The sequence below is a fragment of the Thermobia domestica genome, chromosome 2 (assembly GCF_964235325.1).
Source record: "Thermobia domestica chromosome 2, izTheDome1.hap1.1, whole genome shotgun sequence".
In the NCBI taxonomy this organism is placed as follows: domain Eukaryota; kingdom Metazoa; phylum Arthropoda; class Insecta; order Zygentoma; family Lepismatidae; genus Thermobia; species Thermobia domestica.
In genome coordinates this window covers 364,984,282-365,001,833 of record NC_137455.1, presented here as the reverse complement: position 1 = coordinate 365,001,833, position 17,552 = coordinate 364,984,282, and the positions used below count along the sequence as shown (strand labels likewise).

The following is a 17,552-nucleotide window of genomic DNA, read 5'->3' as shown; positions in this document are numbered from 1 at the left end:
TTGAAAAAATATTCTTCCTTTGCGCGATTTTAAACTTTTTCATTTTATTTTTGAACAGTTTCTAACACTCTGAACACCATGGTAAATTGTAATAATCAGGGCCGACCCTAGGCAATTTGCTACTCCGCGCAACGACATCATTTGCGGCCCTCTCCTCCAGAAAGAGCTAATCTTAAAAGCCACTAGTTTAAGTATGTTACCCCATCATAAACAACGAAGGGGTAAGAAGCAGCACTCGCACTCAGAAAGGCCTAAACACTACAAATACAATCTCGTTGCGTCTGATTTTTTATCTTTAAATAATAATCTATTATGTTAGTGAAAGATAAACCAAACACAGCTGCAGAGGAAAGATGGTAATCCTTTTTATAGAATTCAATATCAAGCTTGAATCTCAATATATCGGTTTTCAATTCCAGTCCAACTAGCTCTTTTATATTATTTTTTTATTTTTCTTCTACATCTGTTAAAAAAAATTAAAAAACTTGTTTTCACCTTCGATGATAAGAAACTTGTTTGTGACAAAGATAAGGATAGTTTTCATATCAAAACTGTGATAACTAAATGGAACAGGTGTTCGCTACTGTTCGAGAATTGAATTCTAGTATTTGACAACAACCAAGCAATTCATGCTGCGATTTGTATGGCCATTTGCTTAACACTACCCATATGACCTTAAACTATTGCGACCTAAACAGCATTTATTCAAATAGAAGGTCAGTTAGCAAGCAAATTTAACTACCATCATCATGTAGTCTGATTCCAACAAGAAATATTTATTTTAAATAATATAGTTATGACAGATTTTGCTGTCCCTCGAAACTTGTTGCCCCGTGCAAATGGACGTGTTGCACATATAGTAGAGCCGGCTCTGTAATAATCTTTTTATAATAATTCGAAGAACCTGAGACAGGTGAAAACCTCTTACCATTACGTACATGTTCTGCAGCTCTAGTATTCACATTAATGTTTCAATGTACCAACAGAATATTTCCTACATTATGAAAGCCATTTTATACGTCCGAGCTAGAGAGAAAAGAAGAAATCTTTACCGACAAAATGCAAGTTAAGGAAATGCTTTTCCACATTTTTCGGTTTGTTCTTAGTAAAAATGTTCTTTCTTTTCTTTTTTTTCTATTTTAAGTTCTTGACAAAACCAGGAAATAATTTTAAAATTATACCAAACTATTATTTATTGATTTTAGAAAGGCTTATGACTCGGTTAGGAGAAAAACATTGTACAAATTCTTACAGAATTTGGAACATCAAAAAAACTAGTTTGATTAATTAAGATATGTTTTAATGAATCTCAAAGTAAAGTCCGAGGAGAAAAAATTCTTTCCACGAGCTTTCACATCGAGAATAGCCTGAAACAAGGAGGTGCGTTGTCTTCATTATTATTCAACTTTGTTCTGGAGAACGCTATAAGGAAAATCAAAGATAGCAACCAGGGTCTAGAGCTGAATGGTATTCACCGTCTTATGGTATATGCTGATGATGTATATTTAATAGGGGATGATAGGAGAACAATGGAAAGAAATGCAGAGATCTTATTAAATGCTTGCAGTGAGAAGGGTTTATAAGTAGATGCAGAGAAAACTAAATATATGGAGGTTCGTCGGAATCGTAATACGTCAAATTATGGATGCGTTAAAATATCAAATAATACTTTTGATAAGTGAATACTTTCAAATATCTAGAATCATTATTAACAGACTAAAATCATATTCCCGAAGAAATTAAGTGTCGACTAAAAGCAGGAAATTCATGTTATTATTCAGTTCAAAATCTTTTGTCTTTACGAATTTTGCCGCGGATATTTAAAACTTAAATAAAACGATCAGTGGTGTATTTAGGGGGGTGGCTATCGGGCTCAAGGCCCCCGAAATGAACTTGTTATATGAAAAACTGCATGAACTTTCACCCATCCATATGTGACTAGCTGTTAGACAAGGCGAATCTTTATTGGTCTTTCTCAGTGAATCCATTTCTAGTCAGACAAGATATGACTTACACCACTATAACTTTCACCCATTTATATGTGACTGGTAGATTGACAAGATATCTTCAGTGCTCTTTACCAGTGAGTCCATTTCTTTATATTTCCTTTATATTTTTATTTCTTTTACTCCCTATTTTAATTATCTGTGAACAAGGCTTCAAGGTAACCCGAAAGCCTTGAAGCACGAGTTTTTCAGGAATCAGAATTTGAAGTAAGTAAGATTATTGTTAACATTTCTGAGAATGTTAGTATAACATTTTATGTTAGATTTTGTATCTTTGAGTAATGTGACGTCTAGGAAACTTTTACCTGCTCTAACTATCCTAAATTAGTTCCATGTTATACACATTTTTAAAGCCCACTATTGGCAAAAATTTCAATTCATCTCTTAAACCGTTCTTATTAAAACAAGATTTAAGAGGTGTTAGCAAACAAATCGTTCAAAGTATTAGATTTTGTAATGTATGAGTGTGATGAAGAATTATTGATATACTGATAAATTGAAATCCCTTTGCGATATCCTTTACTAAGAAATTTATTGTGTAGACAGCAATTGATTTTCACATTTGAAGTTTAAAATATATACAACGGTTCGTCTGTTGTGCTGTATGCTTGCGAAACATGGTCACTTACTTTGAGAGAAAAACGTGGGCTGAAAATATTTTAGAATAAAATCCTGAGGCAAATATTTGGACCCAAGACAGACGGGAATGAAGAAAGGCAGAAACTTCATAATGAGGAATTACATAATTATAGCGTTACTTAAGACTGTTAGAATCATTAAGTCTAGGAGGTTCAGTGGGCAGATTATATAGCCAGAATGGAATAGAGTAGAAACACTTTCAAAATTTTAACTGGAAACCCAACCGTAAAAAGATTATTAGGAAGACCTAGGCGCAAATGAGAGGATAATATTAAGACTGATGTTACAGAAATAGGAATACAAAGCAGAAAGCAGTAGATTCCATAAACCACAGAGTTAGTTTGTTTAGTTAGATAGCAAATGATCATCACTCTTGTATTGATGGTGCAATATATTTAAACGTTTGTTAAAAAATGTAATTAGCTTTTTATTATTAGTTTTCAAAATAATATTTGACTGTTTGCTTTTATTATTATTATTTAAAGTTCTTCTTTAGTGCCAAATCTATAAGAGGCTGGAGTTACCCTTGTCTTTTGAACCAAAATTCAATAAGTCGAACTGATAAGCCACAGGAAACTCAGAAGCATAGAATATATGTGTACTTACCCTATTGTTGCTCCTATTAAAGTGTGAAAGTAACGGAAAACACTCGCAGTGAAGTCATTTAATGTAGATGGATCTATTTCAGCATTATAATCTTCACTGTATTTTGGTGTTTCTGACCATAATCCGAAAGATTTAGCAGTGTCATGTCCTGTATAATGGTAAAAATATTACAAAGAAAAGATTAATGATTAACACTGATTGATACAAAAGAATGTTCTATCCTGAAACACTAAAATACTAATATCTTATTTTCTTTCTTGAAATGTCTTTAAGTGTCAACCGTTCTGTTGTTAGCTTTACTTCCCCAAAAGCTTTCAACACTCTTGAGAGTTGTTTTCACTTGAACGTAAATATAGGGATTTTTTTTTTTTTTTTTTTTTTTTTTTAAGAACCTTTTAGGATAGGTAATTGTTAGGACTAATGTACATTTTCATGTATGTTATAAATATATAAATAAACAATTTGTGGGTTAAGAATCTTCATCCCGGCGAAATTAAAATACAGCTAATTTTACAGTAATTATGTGATATCTTCAAATAGATAAAAGATAATCGAAATGTGGAACAAGAGCACCCTAGACAATATTATTTTACATGAGAAACCGTTATCACGACTCACTTATCTGCTTTAGATTTCGAGTCATTTTGAAAATCGGCATTTATTTTCGCGTTTCTAAACAGCTGAAAACGGAAAGCCGCTAGGTGACTTGTGATAACGGTACCTCACGCAAAATAATATTGTATAGGGCGCTCTTGTTCCATATTTCAATTATCTTTTATCTATTTGAAGATATCACATAATTACTGTAAAATTAGCGGTATTTTAATTCCGCCGGGATGAAGACTCTTAACTTACACTGAATATGGTTTCTCATTATGAAAGGATGTAGTGCAAGGGTTCTGAACTTGAAACGAAACCTCTTGATGAGCTAGTTATTTATATAGGATTCTTGTTTCTCATAGATTTCTAGAAGAGAGGAATTTGGATATAACGATTCCTCTGTGGATTCGAACAAAATTTGAATCTCACTTAGGTACTACTTCTTTATCTTGATATATCTTATGCATATGACATTAAACATCTATACAAAAAAAAAAAAATAATAATAATAATTTCGTAATTAGTAATTTTAAGAGATAATTAAGTACTTAACTATTATAATACACTAAAAGGAAAGCAAGATGTGTGTAGCTACTTTGAACTTCTAAAATTCCTGTGTTAAATTGTTAATACGAAAAAGGCCATATAATTAAATAGGCCAAATCTGTTTAGGAAAACTCTTATGGACATAATCAATAACAAAAGTGTCATACTTATTTCTTTTGAAAAGTCATGTTGTATGTGCCCTTGTACAGAATAACATTGAACTTTTAAATGCTTAAAACATATCAATACTTAGGATAAACACAACTGATGAAATACTCAGTTTTAGAGCAAATCTTAACATAAAATCAAATAGAAATAATAATGAAAAACGAAATTTATTACGCACTATTTCAATTATTTCATGTATATTTGTAGTTGCTAGTTAATGTAGACAAAAGAAGAAAGTTTTGGGTATATTAACAAAATGATTTTTCGTAATAATAATAACTTTTGAGAATTTTTTTATGTATATTAACAATTACAAAATGATTTATCTTAATAATAGTAATTTTTTCGAGACTGCAGAAGGAGCTGCTTAAATTTTTATCTATTTTATAGAATGTGCTTTTTTGTAGTAGCTTGCACGCTAAGTTGAGGTAAGTACTTCTCAGAAGAACCCATAATACGATTTTACATACCTATCATCACTGGAAGCCATTCGTGATATGTGATATGCTCTATCTCAGCAATAACAATACGACGAGTTTCTTGAAAGATCTTCTCGTCATCCCAAGACGGGTTCAACTGAGCTAACTGATCGGCAAGCCTATTATGTTCTCTAAGCAACACCGTATGCATCACTGCCAATGGAGGATTTTGGTTGATTCTGCTATCACCTGAAATGCAACTCCGGTGTTAGTAATATTATATCTATTAGATAATTCTTGATGTCTTGATGAAAGACTGTTTCATCACGTTTTAGGTGTTATTTCCATAAAAGATCTTAATAGATTGTATATGCAATGAAAATTAGTTCTAATTTGGTTAATTAATTAATTTTATCAGCTGCTGTCTCTAATATATTTAAATGTGAATCAAATTCTACTATCATAAAATGTCAAGTAATTAAATTTCAGAGAAAATATTTATATTTGCCTTTGAGATAAGTGGATAAATTTACACAAGATTCTTCTTAATCAATTTTAGAATATATGAGGTAACATACAGTAAGATTATAGACAGAGTGTAAGGGATACACTGTATTACACTTACCCGCCACAAAGCATGGATCCGAGTCAGAATCCACTTCGCATGTTTTAGTAGGTTGTTCAGCTTGAGGAGGTAATTCATACCCATTTCTCTCCTGAGATCTTAATCTTCCACCAACAAATGATCTTAACGACTTTGTTTGATCTTCACTGCTACCATAAACCATTGAACCGTCCAGAAAATGAGAAACTGCACAATTCTGTGAAGTAAGTGCAAACCAAAATGGAGAATTTAGAAATCTCTTAACTTAAAATAATTCAATAATTGAAGCTTAATAATAATTATTTTTAAGTAATATAGAATACAAAGAATCTTATACCATTTCTGCATGCCTTACTAGAATTCAGAAATCCAACGTGGATTGGAGTGACTTCGTTACAGTTTTGGTAATGAAATAGACCAGAAAAAGGAAACGAGCACAAAAGAAAATCATTTTTGTTTGGTTATATTATTATGACAAAGATTTTGTCATAGTATCACAGGGTTGTTTCAGCAAATTAAAAAGTTACCATAAACCAGGATCCTTCTTTAATTTTTTCGTTTAGATTTTTATTTATTTATTTTACCTTAATAGTATATCGATTGCATTGTTAATTTTTAATTCTTTTTTTCTCTTATTTTATCCTCTATTATGTCCCTCAGGCTAAACTTTTATTTTAGATGTTGACTGAAACATTTCTTCTCATATGTTTTGACACTTCTTCATTTCATAGCTATTTTTTTTTCTTTTTTAAATTGTTAATTATATTCATTTTTATCGATACACACATTTTGAAATACTAGTTTTTCCCCATAAACTTTTTCATATTGGCAGTGGTGTTTCTGCTTCATAAAGTTCAATACTTCATACAAAAAGATGTTAAGTCTTAACCTTAGTCAACAGCGTTGAATATCTGTGTCATTTTTAGTGTTTTAGCTCATTAATTTAAAAGTTATGTGTGCACAAATATTATGTGTGTTGGGAAAAAAACAAACAACATATAACAGTAAATAAATAAATAACAACTGCTTCCAGAAATTATTATGGGCAACGATCGACGGAGTGTAGCACCACTTTCCCTCGTAAACTGCGCATGATAATTTGTGTGTAGTTTCTCTCAAACGTGTTATCTTCTTCAAGTCATTATGATCTATCGTCTGGTATGTATGCATTTATGTTTAGATAATATTTTAGTGAAATAAATATTAAAATTTTAGAGTTAATGACAGTTTTAGTGGATAACTCATTAATCATACTACGCACTGTCGTTTTTGCTAGTATCAGTTGTACCTCATTAACATGACATGGTTCTCGTACATGCTTTTAGGTTTACAAAGTAATTAATTGTTTTCAATTTTCTCAAAAACTACGCATGAGCTTTTTCCACTCACGTATATAAGTTTGTTCAGCTCAATAGCATTTATTGATTTATATATGTTCCATATTTAGATTTTTTATTCGCTAAACACTAATATTATTATAGAATACAGGAAAACTTTTTTTAAAAAAATGAACTGGAATCCAGGGGCGAATCCAAGGAGGGGGCGATCGGGGCGATCCCCCCCCCGCAGAAGAGGAAACTTTCTTATTTTATATATATAAATAAAACCCATCCCAAAGTTTGGAGCCCTTAAAAGTAGCAGTATGACAACCACCGCCCCCCCCCCCCAGAAGTCGGTCCTGGATCCGCCCCTGCTGGAATCTTAATGATTATATTAATGAAAGGAAAAAACAACCAATTTAAACTTATTTTTACACACCAAGTCATCTGTAGGTGCGAATTTAATAATACATAAAGAATGAAAAATGCATAATTGAACCGGAATTCGAACCAGAAATCTTCGGCGTACCGTACTGATGCGCTAACCACTACGCTACCCAGTCCGATCCCAGAACAGTCATATCCATACAGAAGAGTGAGAAAGTACACGACTGTTCTTGGAGCGGACTGGGTAAGCTTTCCGACATTTGAAAATAATGCTGTTATCTGGCTTACTATGCAGACTATTATGTTTCTTTTGTCTACTAGGGGACGCGGTGGCTCAGTGGTACAGCGTTCACCTCCGGTGCTTGGGGTCCCTGGTTTGATCCCAGCTCGCGCCGTGTGGACTTTGTGGTGGACAAACACCGTGCTCGTAGGTTGTCTCGGGGTTCCCCCGTTTCCTCCCACTTTCTTCACTCCACCATTTCATTCATTTCTCATAATCACCGTCTCCTTTAGCCAACCGGCATAACCGTGGGACGTAAAACTCAAAGATTTCATTTCATTTCATTTCTTTTGTCTACTAATACGCATTATGACAGATTTATAGAAACAATATCTGAAATATCAGCCCAGCTTTATCTCTGCTGCACGAAAGAGAAAACTTTTTGCTAACTATTTAACCGGTTTTACAGTCTTTCTCAACCGTTTGTAGTTTATTAAAAAGAAACATGTAATATATCTTTGTCACCTCATCTGTCATTAATACTACTAATAATAATGCAACTTGACTGTCCCGTGCAGATACATGTATTGCTTTTGTTTATTTTTTATATTTTTACGAATAATTTTTGAATTTTTTGATTCATTTTTTTTTAAATCTCGATATGCTCAAGTATTTTTATTTGTTGCTTCTCAACAAAAAAGATTTTTTTAAAAAAAGTAGCGTAGTGGTTAATTCAGCGACACGGTACGCTGACGATACCAGTTCGAGTCCCACTCCAGTCATGCTTTCTTTTTATCCTTTGTGTATTGTGGAACTTTAATGGTTTGATTTTACTAATTTCTTTTCCAACCTATTTGAATGTCTCTTCGTTCGGGAAAATTAAATTACGGTATTTAGTTTTAACATTTAATAATCTAATTTAATTTAAATAGTAAGAAATTTACATATAATGCACAATTCGTTTTAAGAATGCAAGAACATTTAACTAGATTTAAAGAAACGAACAAAATAACATCATTAAATTCATTAAAGTTTCAGTTCATTTTAAAGAAGTCAAAAATAATTGCCCATATAAATCAATGGACTGAAAAATAAAGATGGCGTAAGTACGTAACATCCTTAACTCTTTATTCAAGGACTCAAGAACATGATTATTTTTTCTTTCTAAGTATATTTCCTGTTCCTATTCTTGCTCTTAATTCTCTGCTACATTTCAAATCTCCACTAATAAATAAATAGATAAAAACAATTTTTTTTACTACTATAAAATAAACCAAAGAAACAAAAAAGCTTTACCTGTTCAATTGGCCCTAAACTGCAATCTGCACTGGGAGCAACAACTGTTCTCGCCACGTCCATACAAGTCACATTAAACTGTGAGTAAAACCGATCATCTACAGGGATATCAACCGGTAGACATTCTGAAGGTAATTCGTCTAAATGTTTTCCATCAGATGTGCAGCATAATGGAACTAGAAGTTAGAGAAAGAGGGAAAATATTAATGGAACTAGAATTTAGAGAAAGAGGGAAAATGTTAATGGAACTAGAAGTTAGAGAAAGAGGGAAAATATTAATGGAACTAGAAGTAGAGAAAGAGGGAAAATATTAATGGAACTAGAAGTTAGAGAAAGGGGGAAAATATTAATGGAACTAGAAGTTAGAGAAAGAGGGAAAATATTTTAAAGTTGCAACGATAACGTTTATGTCTATTTAGTTATGGGGCAACAAATACAATAGTCAGTACCTTATGATAACAAATGTTGTGGCCAGACTTGTTTAAATTTGTTTTATTTATGCTCTTAAAGATATAATAAGTGAGGAAGTCACAAGTGATTGAAGTATATTTTTAATTTCTGTTAAATGAATTATAAGTATTAAGGAAATACAAAGTTTAAAAGTAACAAAAATAGTTTAATTTATTGAAATAATTATCGTGGTAAGTTTTGGTGGATACTAAAGTAATTTTAAACGAACTGGGACCACAATATTTAATTATATATTTGTGTTACAAAGTATTTAAGAATTTTATGTACAGTATAGCTTGCGGAACTCTTGGGCGGTTAACGACAAAAACCCTTGTCTTCTTTGACAAAATCTTGATACAAGGGTTTCTAAGAACACTTATGAGTGGAGAAGAGCATATGCCTTTCTTCAATGAAATGCTTTTAAAATATAAACAAGGTTGAGCCCAAGGAAAGAGGTGGATATGGGGAGTTAAAATTCTCTTCTCTTACTGAATTCTCACGCTTGTACTGGAGAAAATAGCAGTTTAGTCAGTCTAGTAAGATTTCTGTTTCTCTTTAGATAAACATCCATCTTAAGTTTCCTCACTAAATACATTTTCTGTATTGCGAGCTCCTCCATGGCTAAGTGGTTAGCGTACGCGCCTTTGGTGTGGAAGACCTGGGTTCGATTCCCGGCGGAAGTTCATATGGTTCGGATTCCACGTTGATCAGCAGGTCCACGTCTCATATAGCCTCGCTACTGAACGGGACGTTAAACTCAAAATCAACTCAATATTTTCTCCATTGCATTGTGTTATATTATTTTCATTCTTTGTTATTCATTGTTTGGCAAGGTTAATATGACAAAACGAAATTATTCTTAAACGTAAAGTTGGACGGATAAAAAAAGAAAGAAAAAAGAAAGAAAACACTGCCTGTTACATTTTCCCTCTGAATATTAAGTTATATCGTTGAGTTGCATTGTTGTCAGCGCGTGAGAAATCAGCTCCTCTAAATAAAAAGAAAAAATCAAACTTACAACAACACTTTCAAAGTGTCTAGAACTATGATTTCTTTTATTTATTACAAAATTAAGAAATTATCTTAAGGGGAATATAGAAACATACCTAGCGCAAAACGTGCCAGAATAACGTAAAAACTAGGGGAAAACCTGAGTTCTCGCAACCCTATAACATTATAATTTCATTTTTCAAGTTGCCTTTGGCTAAAATTTCAACATCTGTCGCTTGAATTTGATAGAATTGCGAGGAGGTATCAAAAAGCTCATGCAATCATCTAGAAGGTGACAAACTACGAATCCCCTCGAACATACATTTTATACTTACGTTCTTGCATGTTAACCATGCAAATTCTAGACTCGTTTGAACAACTCTTTATTTTATTTTATTTTTTATTTTTATTTTTTTTTTATTTATTTTTATCTTTTATAGGTAAATTACTGAAGGTGCGATGATTGACAAGCTTAGAGCACGAAGCGTCGTTAAGTTCCTGCAAATTCAGAGGAAATCAGCAAAGCAGATCTAAGAGTCTATGAGGATAAAAGCCTATCTTATGAGAAGGTATCCAAGTGGAAACACCAATTCCGAACTCGACACATGATCACCGCGGTCATTTATAGATCTGAAAGACCATCTTTCATCGATGATGCCGCCTTAACGGAGAAAGTTGAAAAGATGATAATGGAGGAGGATAACCATTTAAAGTGTTACATGTGTAACAGGCATGAGTAATGGGTCTGTCTGGAATATCATTCACAATCAGCTGCATCTTCAGAAAATGTTAGGACAATGGGTGCCACGCCTGTTCACACCTTTCCAGAAGAGAAATCGCACGAAATTTTGATACCTCCTCGTATTATGACTACAGCCGCTTGCTAGAAGGTACATTGAAAAAAATAGTTGAAATGTTCACCCATATAACGTATTAATTCCTTCAAATTTCAGTTTTGATTTCGTTTTTAAAGTTCCTTTGAAGAATAACCAATTCCTTCAAGACCTTTCCTTGAAATAACTTAATAATTTTCGACAATATCTTCTTGTTTCCAAGAACAGAACATGTATGATGTCCCTTCGTGATCAAATGGTTAATGCACTGTGTTTGATTCCGAATACAAGCGTGAGAGGTGATTCCTATTCCAATATAACTAGTTATCCCTGTTTCATGAAACTTCAATGTTGAGAAAAGACGCTAAGCAATACCTAATTAATCAACACTTTTATAAATACTTGTAATAATATGTTTGCTGTTCTTACCTGGATCTGGACTTTCGGACAAGGCGTGATCATGAGTTATAAACTGTCCCCATTCCATCAGGGCAACCACACTGATGTTCTCTGGGTTGTTAATATCAGGGAATAGAGAACTGCTCAACAGTCTAGCACTTGGTAAGGGTTTCTCATCACCTCCGTAAGCTGGCTCACTGATACCTTTCAAATAAAATAATCGTAATTAATATATTATCTTTCGGTAGGTCTGTGTAAATTTTCATTCATAGTATCTATATCTATTCTACTCCCTCTTAAATGTTGCAGTTTACAGAGAGTAGATTTAACTATAATATTGGACTTTTCTCCTATTGATTAAGTACGTTCAAACCTTGTCCACGAGTCAATCTGCATATACTATTCCTATCATCCAAACTTATTTTATTAACCAAAGGGATTATCTGGTTCCAAAGATGTAAACAGATTTTGGGGGAGATGGTTGAAATTTAGCTCAAATGTAGAAGAGACTATGTAGATTCTTTATTCTAAAAGTAAATTGTCCTAAAATTGATGGAACATAGTTAAAAAAGAACGAAACATTAACATTTATGTCAATGGAAAATCAATTAAAAACAAATAGTTCCTCAAATTATCCCAAAAAACAAAACAAGAAGATGGCTGAAATTCAGCTCAATTGTAGAAAAGGCTATGTAGATTCTTTATTCTAAAAGTAAATTGTCCTAAAACGGATGGAACATAGTTTAAAAAGAACGAAACATTAACATTTATGTCAATGGAAAATCAATTAAAAACAAATAATTCCTCCACTTATCTCAAAAACACACACACACACACACAAAAAAAAAAAAAAAAAAAAAAAAAAGGAGATGGCTGAAATTCAGCTCAAATGTAGAAAAGGCTATGTAGATTCTATATTTCAAAAGCAAAATGTCCTAAAATGGATGAAACATAGTCAAAAAGCACAAAACATTAATGTCAATAGAAAATCAATGAAAAAAAATAATTCCTCCACTTATCTCAAAAAACCAAAAGAAGGAGACGGCTGAAATTCAGCTCAAATTTAGAAGAGACTATGTAGATTCTATATTCAAGAAGTAAATTGTCCTAAAATGGATGGAAGAAGGAGACGGCTGAAATTCAGCTCAATTGGAAGATGCTATAGTTCAAAAGCAAATTGTCATCAAATGGATGGAACATAGTATATTTTTAAAAAAACGAAAAATAAACATTAAAGTCAATGGAAAATCAACGAAGAAAATGAAGTGGTCCACATATCCCATATTAAGGAGTGTCTAATTGAAAGATTATTGCAAAGACATAATAAAGAACTAAAAAACGATGAAATGAAATTTTTGAGTTTTACGTCCCACGGTTATGCCGGTTAGGCTAAAGGAAACGGTGGTGATGAGAGATGAATGAAATGGTGGAATGAAGAAAGTGGGCGGAAATGGGTGAACCCCAAGAAAATCCACGCACACGGTGTTTGTCCACCACAAAATTCACTTGGCGGAGCAGGGTTTGAGCTCAGGACCCCAAGCACCAGAGGTGAACGCTCTACCACTGAGCCACCACGGCCCCCAGCTTAAAAACGATGTATAGCACGTAAGGTAAATATGAATAGAACATTGTCAAAAGTCAAGCTGTTTAAGTAAAATCAATTATAACGATAAAGTATATGCAACTTCTGTGAATTACTCAGTCGCCCCATGCAGAGATTACGTGCTTGAAATAGCTCGTATCTCGATTTGAAATCCCCAGACTCAATTTAGCACGCAACGTGACTTTTGACTTAATCACGTGACATAGTCATAGGGCAAACCAGATAGGCCCTTTCCTTGTCTTTTCAGTCATAAAATGACATTCACTTAATACTGTCGAAATGGTTGGAAACATATTTTCTTTCATTAAACGAAAGTTTAACTTTATGTACTGGACATGTCTTCTTATGTTACAATTTAAAGAAATAGTGAACTGGACTTACCATCATGGTAATTAGAAGGTAATAATCTCTGAAATGGTGTATCTTTCATTCCCCTAGTAGGATATTGTAAATTGTTGCAGGATCCATCGGCAGATCTGTATTTAGCATTCGGATCACATTCAACTTCGGTTACACAAAAATCTTCTATTTCCGGTGTGGTGAAGTTGAGAAATTGCAGAATTGTTGCAGCTGCTGGGAGTCCAATATTATATCTGTAACAAAGAAATTATTCTTGTATTATTTATACCATTTACTGTGGACCAATGAACTGAAAGCTTTAGTTCAACTTTGAATGATTATGTTCTTCACGCTAAAGGAAACAGATTATTAGCGGAAATGAAAGATTACCTCAAATTCAGATGGTCGGATATCGAACCAAGGACTCTTCGCAATAGATATGAGCGATCTATCATTGAGTCACTTTGTGTAAGAAACTAAATATATACTGCAACAGAAATGGAAGTTAATCTTGATGGTACCTAATTATGTTAGAATGAACTTTGAATCGTAAATAATTTCATCTATATTGACTGACGTAGCATACTAGCATTATTATTATTATTATTATGATTAGTAAATATGTCTCGAATTACGTAATTCTTCTTCAAACAAATACGTTATCTCCCTACACCTTTCATTTAATCATAAGAAATTACAACTATAAATGGTTTTACATATTATATTTATTTATATGTGTACGACGTGTTCAACGTGTATATCTACACTATGAAAAAATTCTTTGTTAAAAACAAAAAATGCGTAAAAGTAAATGGCCAGGTTTTCAGCACAATAAGGTTTGCTGATGGCATAGCATTGATAGCGGAGAACAAAAAGGACTGGCAGGAAGCACTTTCGAGCTTGAACGACAAACTGGCAAAAGCATGCAAAATGAAGATAAATAAGAAGAAAACCAAAGTGATAAAGTGCAAAAGAGTAGGATAGAAAGGGGCAAATGTATGGCTAGAAGGAGAGAAAATTGAAGACGTTAAGACGTTCCCCTATTTAGGAAGTCTAATATCCTTGGACGGAAGAAGTGAAAAAGACGTAAGTTTAAGAATAGCGCAGGCTAAACAAGCATTCAATAGGAAAGGAGGACTATTAACATCAAGAGATGTGTCGTTGGACTTCGAAAACGATTTATTAAGACACTGGTATGTAGCGTGGCCTTTTACGGATCAGAGAGACGTGAACATTGGGAAAAGCTGAAATATCCAAGCTGGAAGCACTTGAAATGTGGTGTTGACGCAGAATTCTGCGCATATCATGGACCGAAAAGAAAAGGAATGAAGACGTACTAAAGAAAGCTAATGGAGGATGAAAATAATAGGAAAAAGAAGAAACAGCATGCTTTCCCATTTTATTCGGCACACCGGTTGGATCACCCGTGCTGATAGAGGAAAAGGTAGAAAGAAAACAAGGAAGAAGAAGACCAAGGATAGAATATCTAGATGCAGTTACGAAGAAGAGACCTTATCAAAGTATAGAACAGTTCTCCCAGGGGAGAGAACAGTTTTAAAATTTCCATGTTGCCCACCAACATATAGCTGAGGAGAGAAAGGAGAAGAAGATTACAGGTTGAATAAACTTGGCACGAAAAAAGACATGAAAGGAAACCGTTTTGCTTGTGTTGCTGACGTGAGTTAAAAAACGACGGAGACGCTGTCAAGCATAAAAAAAAGATGAATTTTAACAATGTTTTGAAAAATGTATAGGAGATTAGACAAGTGTATTAGTGCAAGTGGAGAGTACTTTGAAGGTTTGTGCTTAAAATGTCAATAAATAAGTTTAGAAAAGTTCGGTTACTTTTCGGTACTTCCTTGTATTTAATACATGTATTTAACAACTTAATATTATTTTCCATTGAGTATACCTATGTATATTGCAAGTTTAAATATGAAACACACAAATAAATTTTACTTAATCAAAAACAAAGTCTGACCAAATGAAACATTTATATCTTTATGAATAAGTAATATAAACATTTATAATAATCTATGTGGGAGTTTCGTCAAAATATCGTTGCCTTCATCGATACATCAGACACAAGAATAAAATATTACCGAAACTATAACACAAATTATTATCATAACTGTATGTTTAGGTCATATTTTATTTTTATGTAAGTTATGTGTATCCAGTATGCAAACTTTGCTTCTACGAGGTCAGTTATTAAATATCACTAGGTATTAGATTGCGCAAGAACAAATAAAAAATTAAATTATTTCTTGCACAATGCTTAGAGTTTGAGATAAAATGTTATCTATTTATGTAACTGGTTTATTTGTTTCTGTAAATAAATCTGTGTACCTGTTTCTCATATCTACACAGATTAATGTTACATGTTAATCGTAAATATGTAGGGTTTTTAAAGACGACGGAATTTCAGTATTTAATTCTTTATACAAACGGGTCAGTCAATAGGGCTATGCACATTAGCAAATAGTGAAATTGTCTTTTATACAGCCAGCATCGTTCTGAATTCAACACATTTTATTTCTAGATAAATGAAGAACACATGAAAGGAAGCTCCCATCGGCAAAAAGGAAAATTGGCAAAGGGATAAGGATTCTGTAAGGGATGAAAATCCCAAAGAAGAATGAAATATTCCAAAGACAAGGAGAATTCTCAAGAAGTAACTTTTTAAAGAGAACGAAAGTGCAAGAAAAGGAATAATAATGCGGAGTAGACCGAACATAAGAAATAGCATATAGAAATGTGTCCATTCTTTCACACTGCACTCTGCTCGTGGTATTTTAACATCTTTTACGTTATATTCATTCATTCAGGTATTCCTTTTTCAACATCTTTTTTATCTCATTCGTTTCTATGCTTGTTACCTTACCACTGAAGACAGAACTAGCTAGTTGTTTGAAACATGTGGAGATTGTTTAATTTCCCCACGTGAGAATTTATTGATAAGTAACCATTTTTCTGTTAATTTGAATCATCCTCTCACGCGCCTACATAATAATTTTAATTAAATTTTAACAGTTTGATGTACCCCTTTCTAAAAGAAAACTACATAAGTACGTTTTTTTCTGTTTTCAAGAATTTGGATTGCTTCGAGCAAAACAAGATTTAAGTGGAACACTCTTAAGAGTTTCTAGTTTCTCAGTGAAATATATGAACGATTTCATCATAGTAATATGACATTTATAATATGAAAATCTGTGTTGTATAAACAGTTTAATTGTCTGCCAGTATGTTTTTAAATTTTTTGAGATCCATATATAACGTTGTTTAGAACTACTTTTATTTTTACTAGCATAACCTCAAGAATGCATCTCTGTCAATTTCTTATTATTATTTTCAACGAATTTGAATTCGTTACTGAATTCTCTATGTCTCTCTCTCTGTCTCTCTCTCTCTCTCTCTCTCTATGTCTGTTATTTGCGAATTTTTCAATTTTGAGCACTCCATTCGATAGAGCATCTAAAACTATCCGAGAAACTAATGGAGGTTTTCACGTTACCCTTACCGTTCTCGGGATATTGGACAAAAAATGTTCTCAATTTCGGAAGATTTAAGGAGTCATATTTCGGGAACTGTAAGTCATAAAGAGATGATATTTTGAGAATATTTCAATTTTGAACCCTCAATTTTGAGCATGTGTCTTTGCAAAACAACATTCGTAGAACGTTTTAACTAAAAACTCTTAAACAAAACACGTGGAAAAAAATTTAGTACTCCAGGAAATTATAATTGGATAGATATATGCAAGAAGTGTTTAATGAGTATAATAATAAAGTACATAGAACAATTCGTATGAAGTCTGTAGAAGTTAATAAGAAAAATTAATTCTTTTTAAGTTCGTTCTGGCAATGCTCTTGAAACATTCTCAACTGGTTTTATTTTATTTAAAAAAAAATAAAGATATGCTGGTTTTATCACTCTCAAGGTTTCTATTATATAAAAATCTACAATGTTTTTTTTATTGTATAATGGAAGTAGTAACATATGATTTAAACAGCAGTGTTTGTTTATATAAAAAAAATAAAACAAAATAAGCCGCCGACGAAGGTGCAGATTCCTACTGAAAATTTCTCCATGAATAATAATTTAAATGAATAACTTAGTCAAATAATT

The 17,552-nt window shown here is 32.7% G+C and overlaps 1 protein-coding gene across 1 annotated transcript in view; it reads right to left on the bottom strand.

Moving 5' to 3' along the window:
- Positions 1–17,552, bottom strand: part of LOC145679603 (peroxidase-like) — a 40,588-nt gene that overhangs the window by 14,512 nt on the left and 8,524 nt on the right. Inside the window, exons 3-8 of the mRNA XM_081750180.1 lie at positions 13,467–13,678; positions 11,513–11,686; positions 8,811–8,986; positions 5,610–5,805; positions 5,036–5,233; positions 3,252–3,399 (exon numbers count right to left, since the gene is read on the bottom strand). Of these exons, the coding sequence (XP_081606306.1) occupies positions 3,252–3,399; positions 5,036–5,233; positions 5,610–5,805; positions 8,811–8,986; positions 11,513–11,686; positions 13,467–13,678 (1,104 nt within the window). The remainder of the gene's footprint in view (positions 1–3,251; positions 3,400–5,035; positions 5,234–5,609; positions 5,806–8,810; positions 8,987–11,512; positions 11,687–13,466; positions 13,679–17,552) is intronic.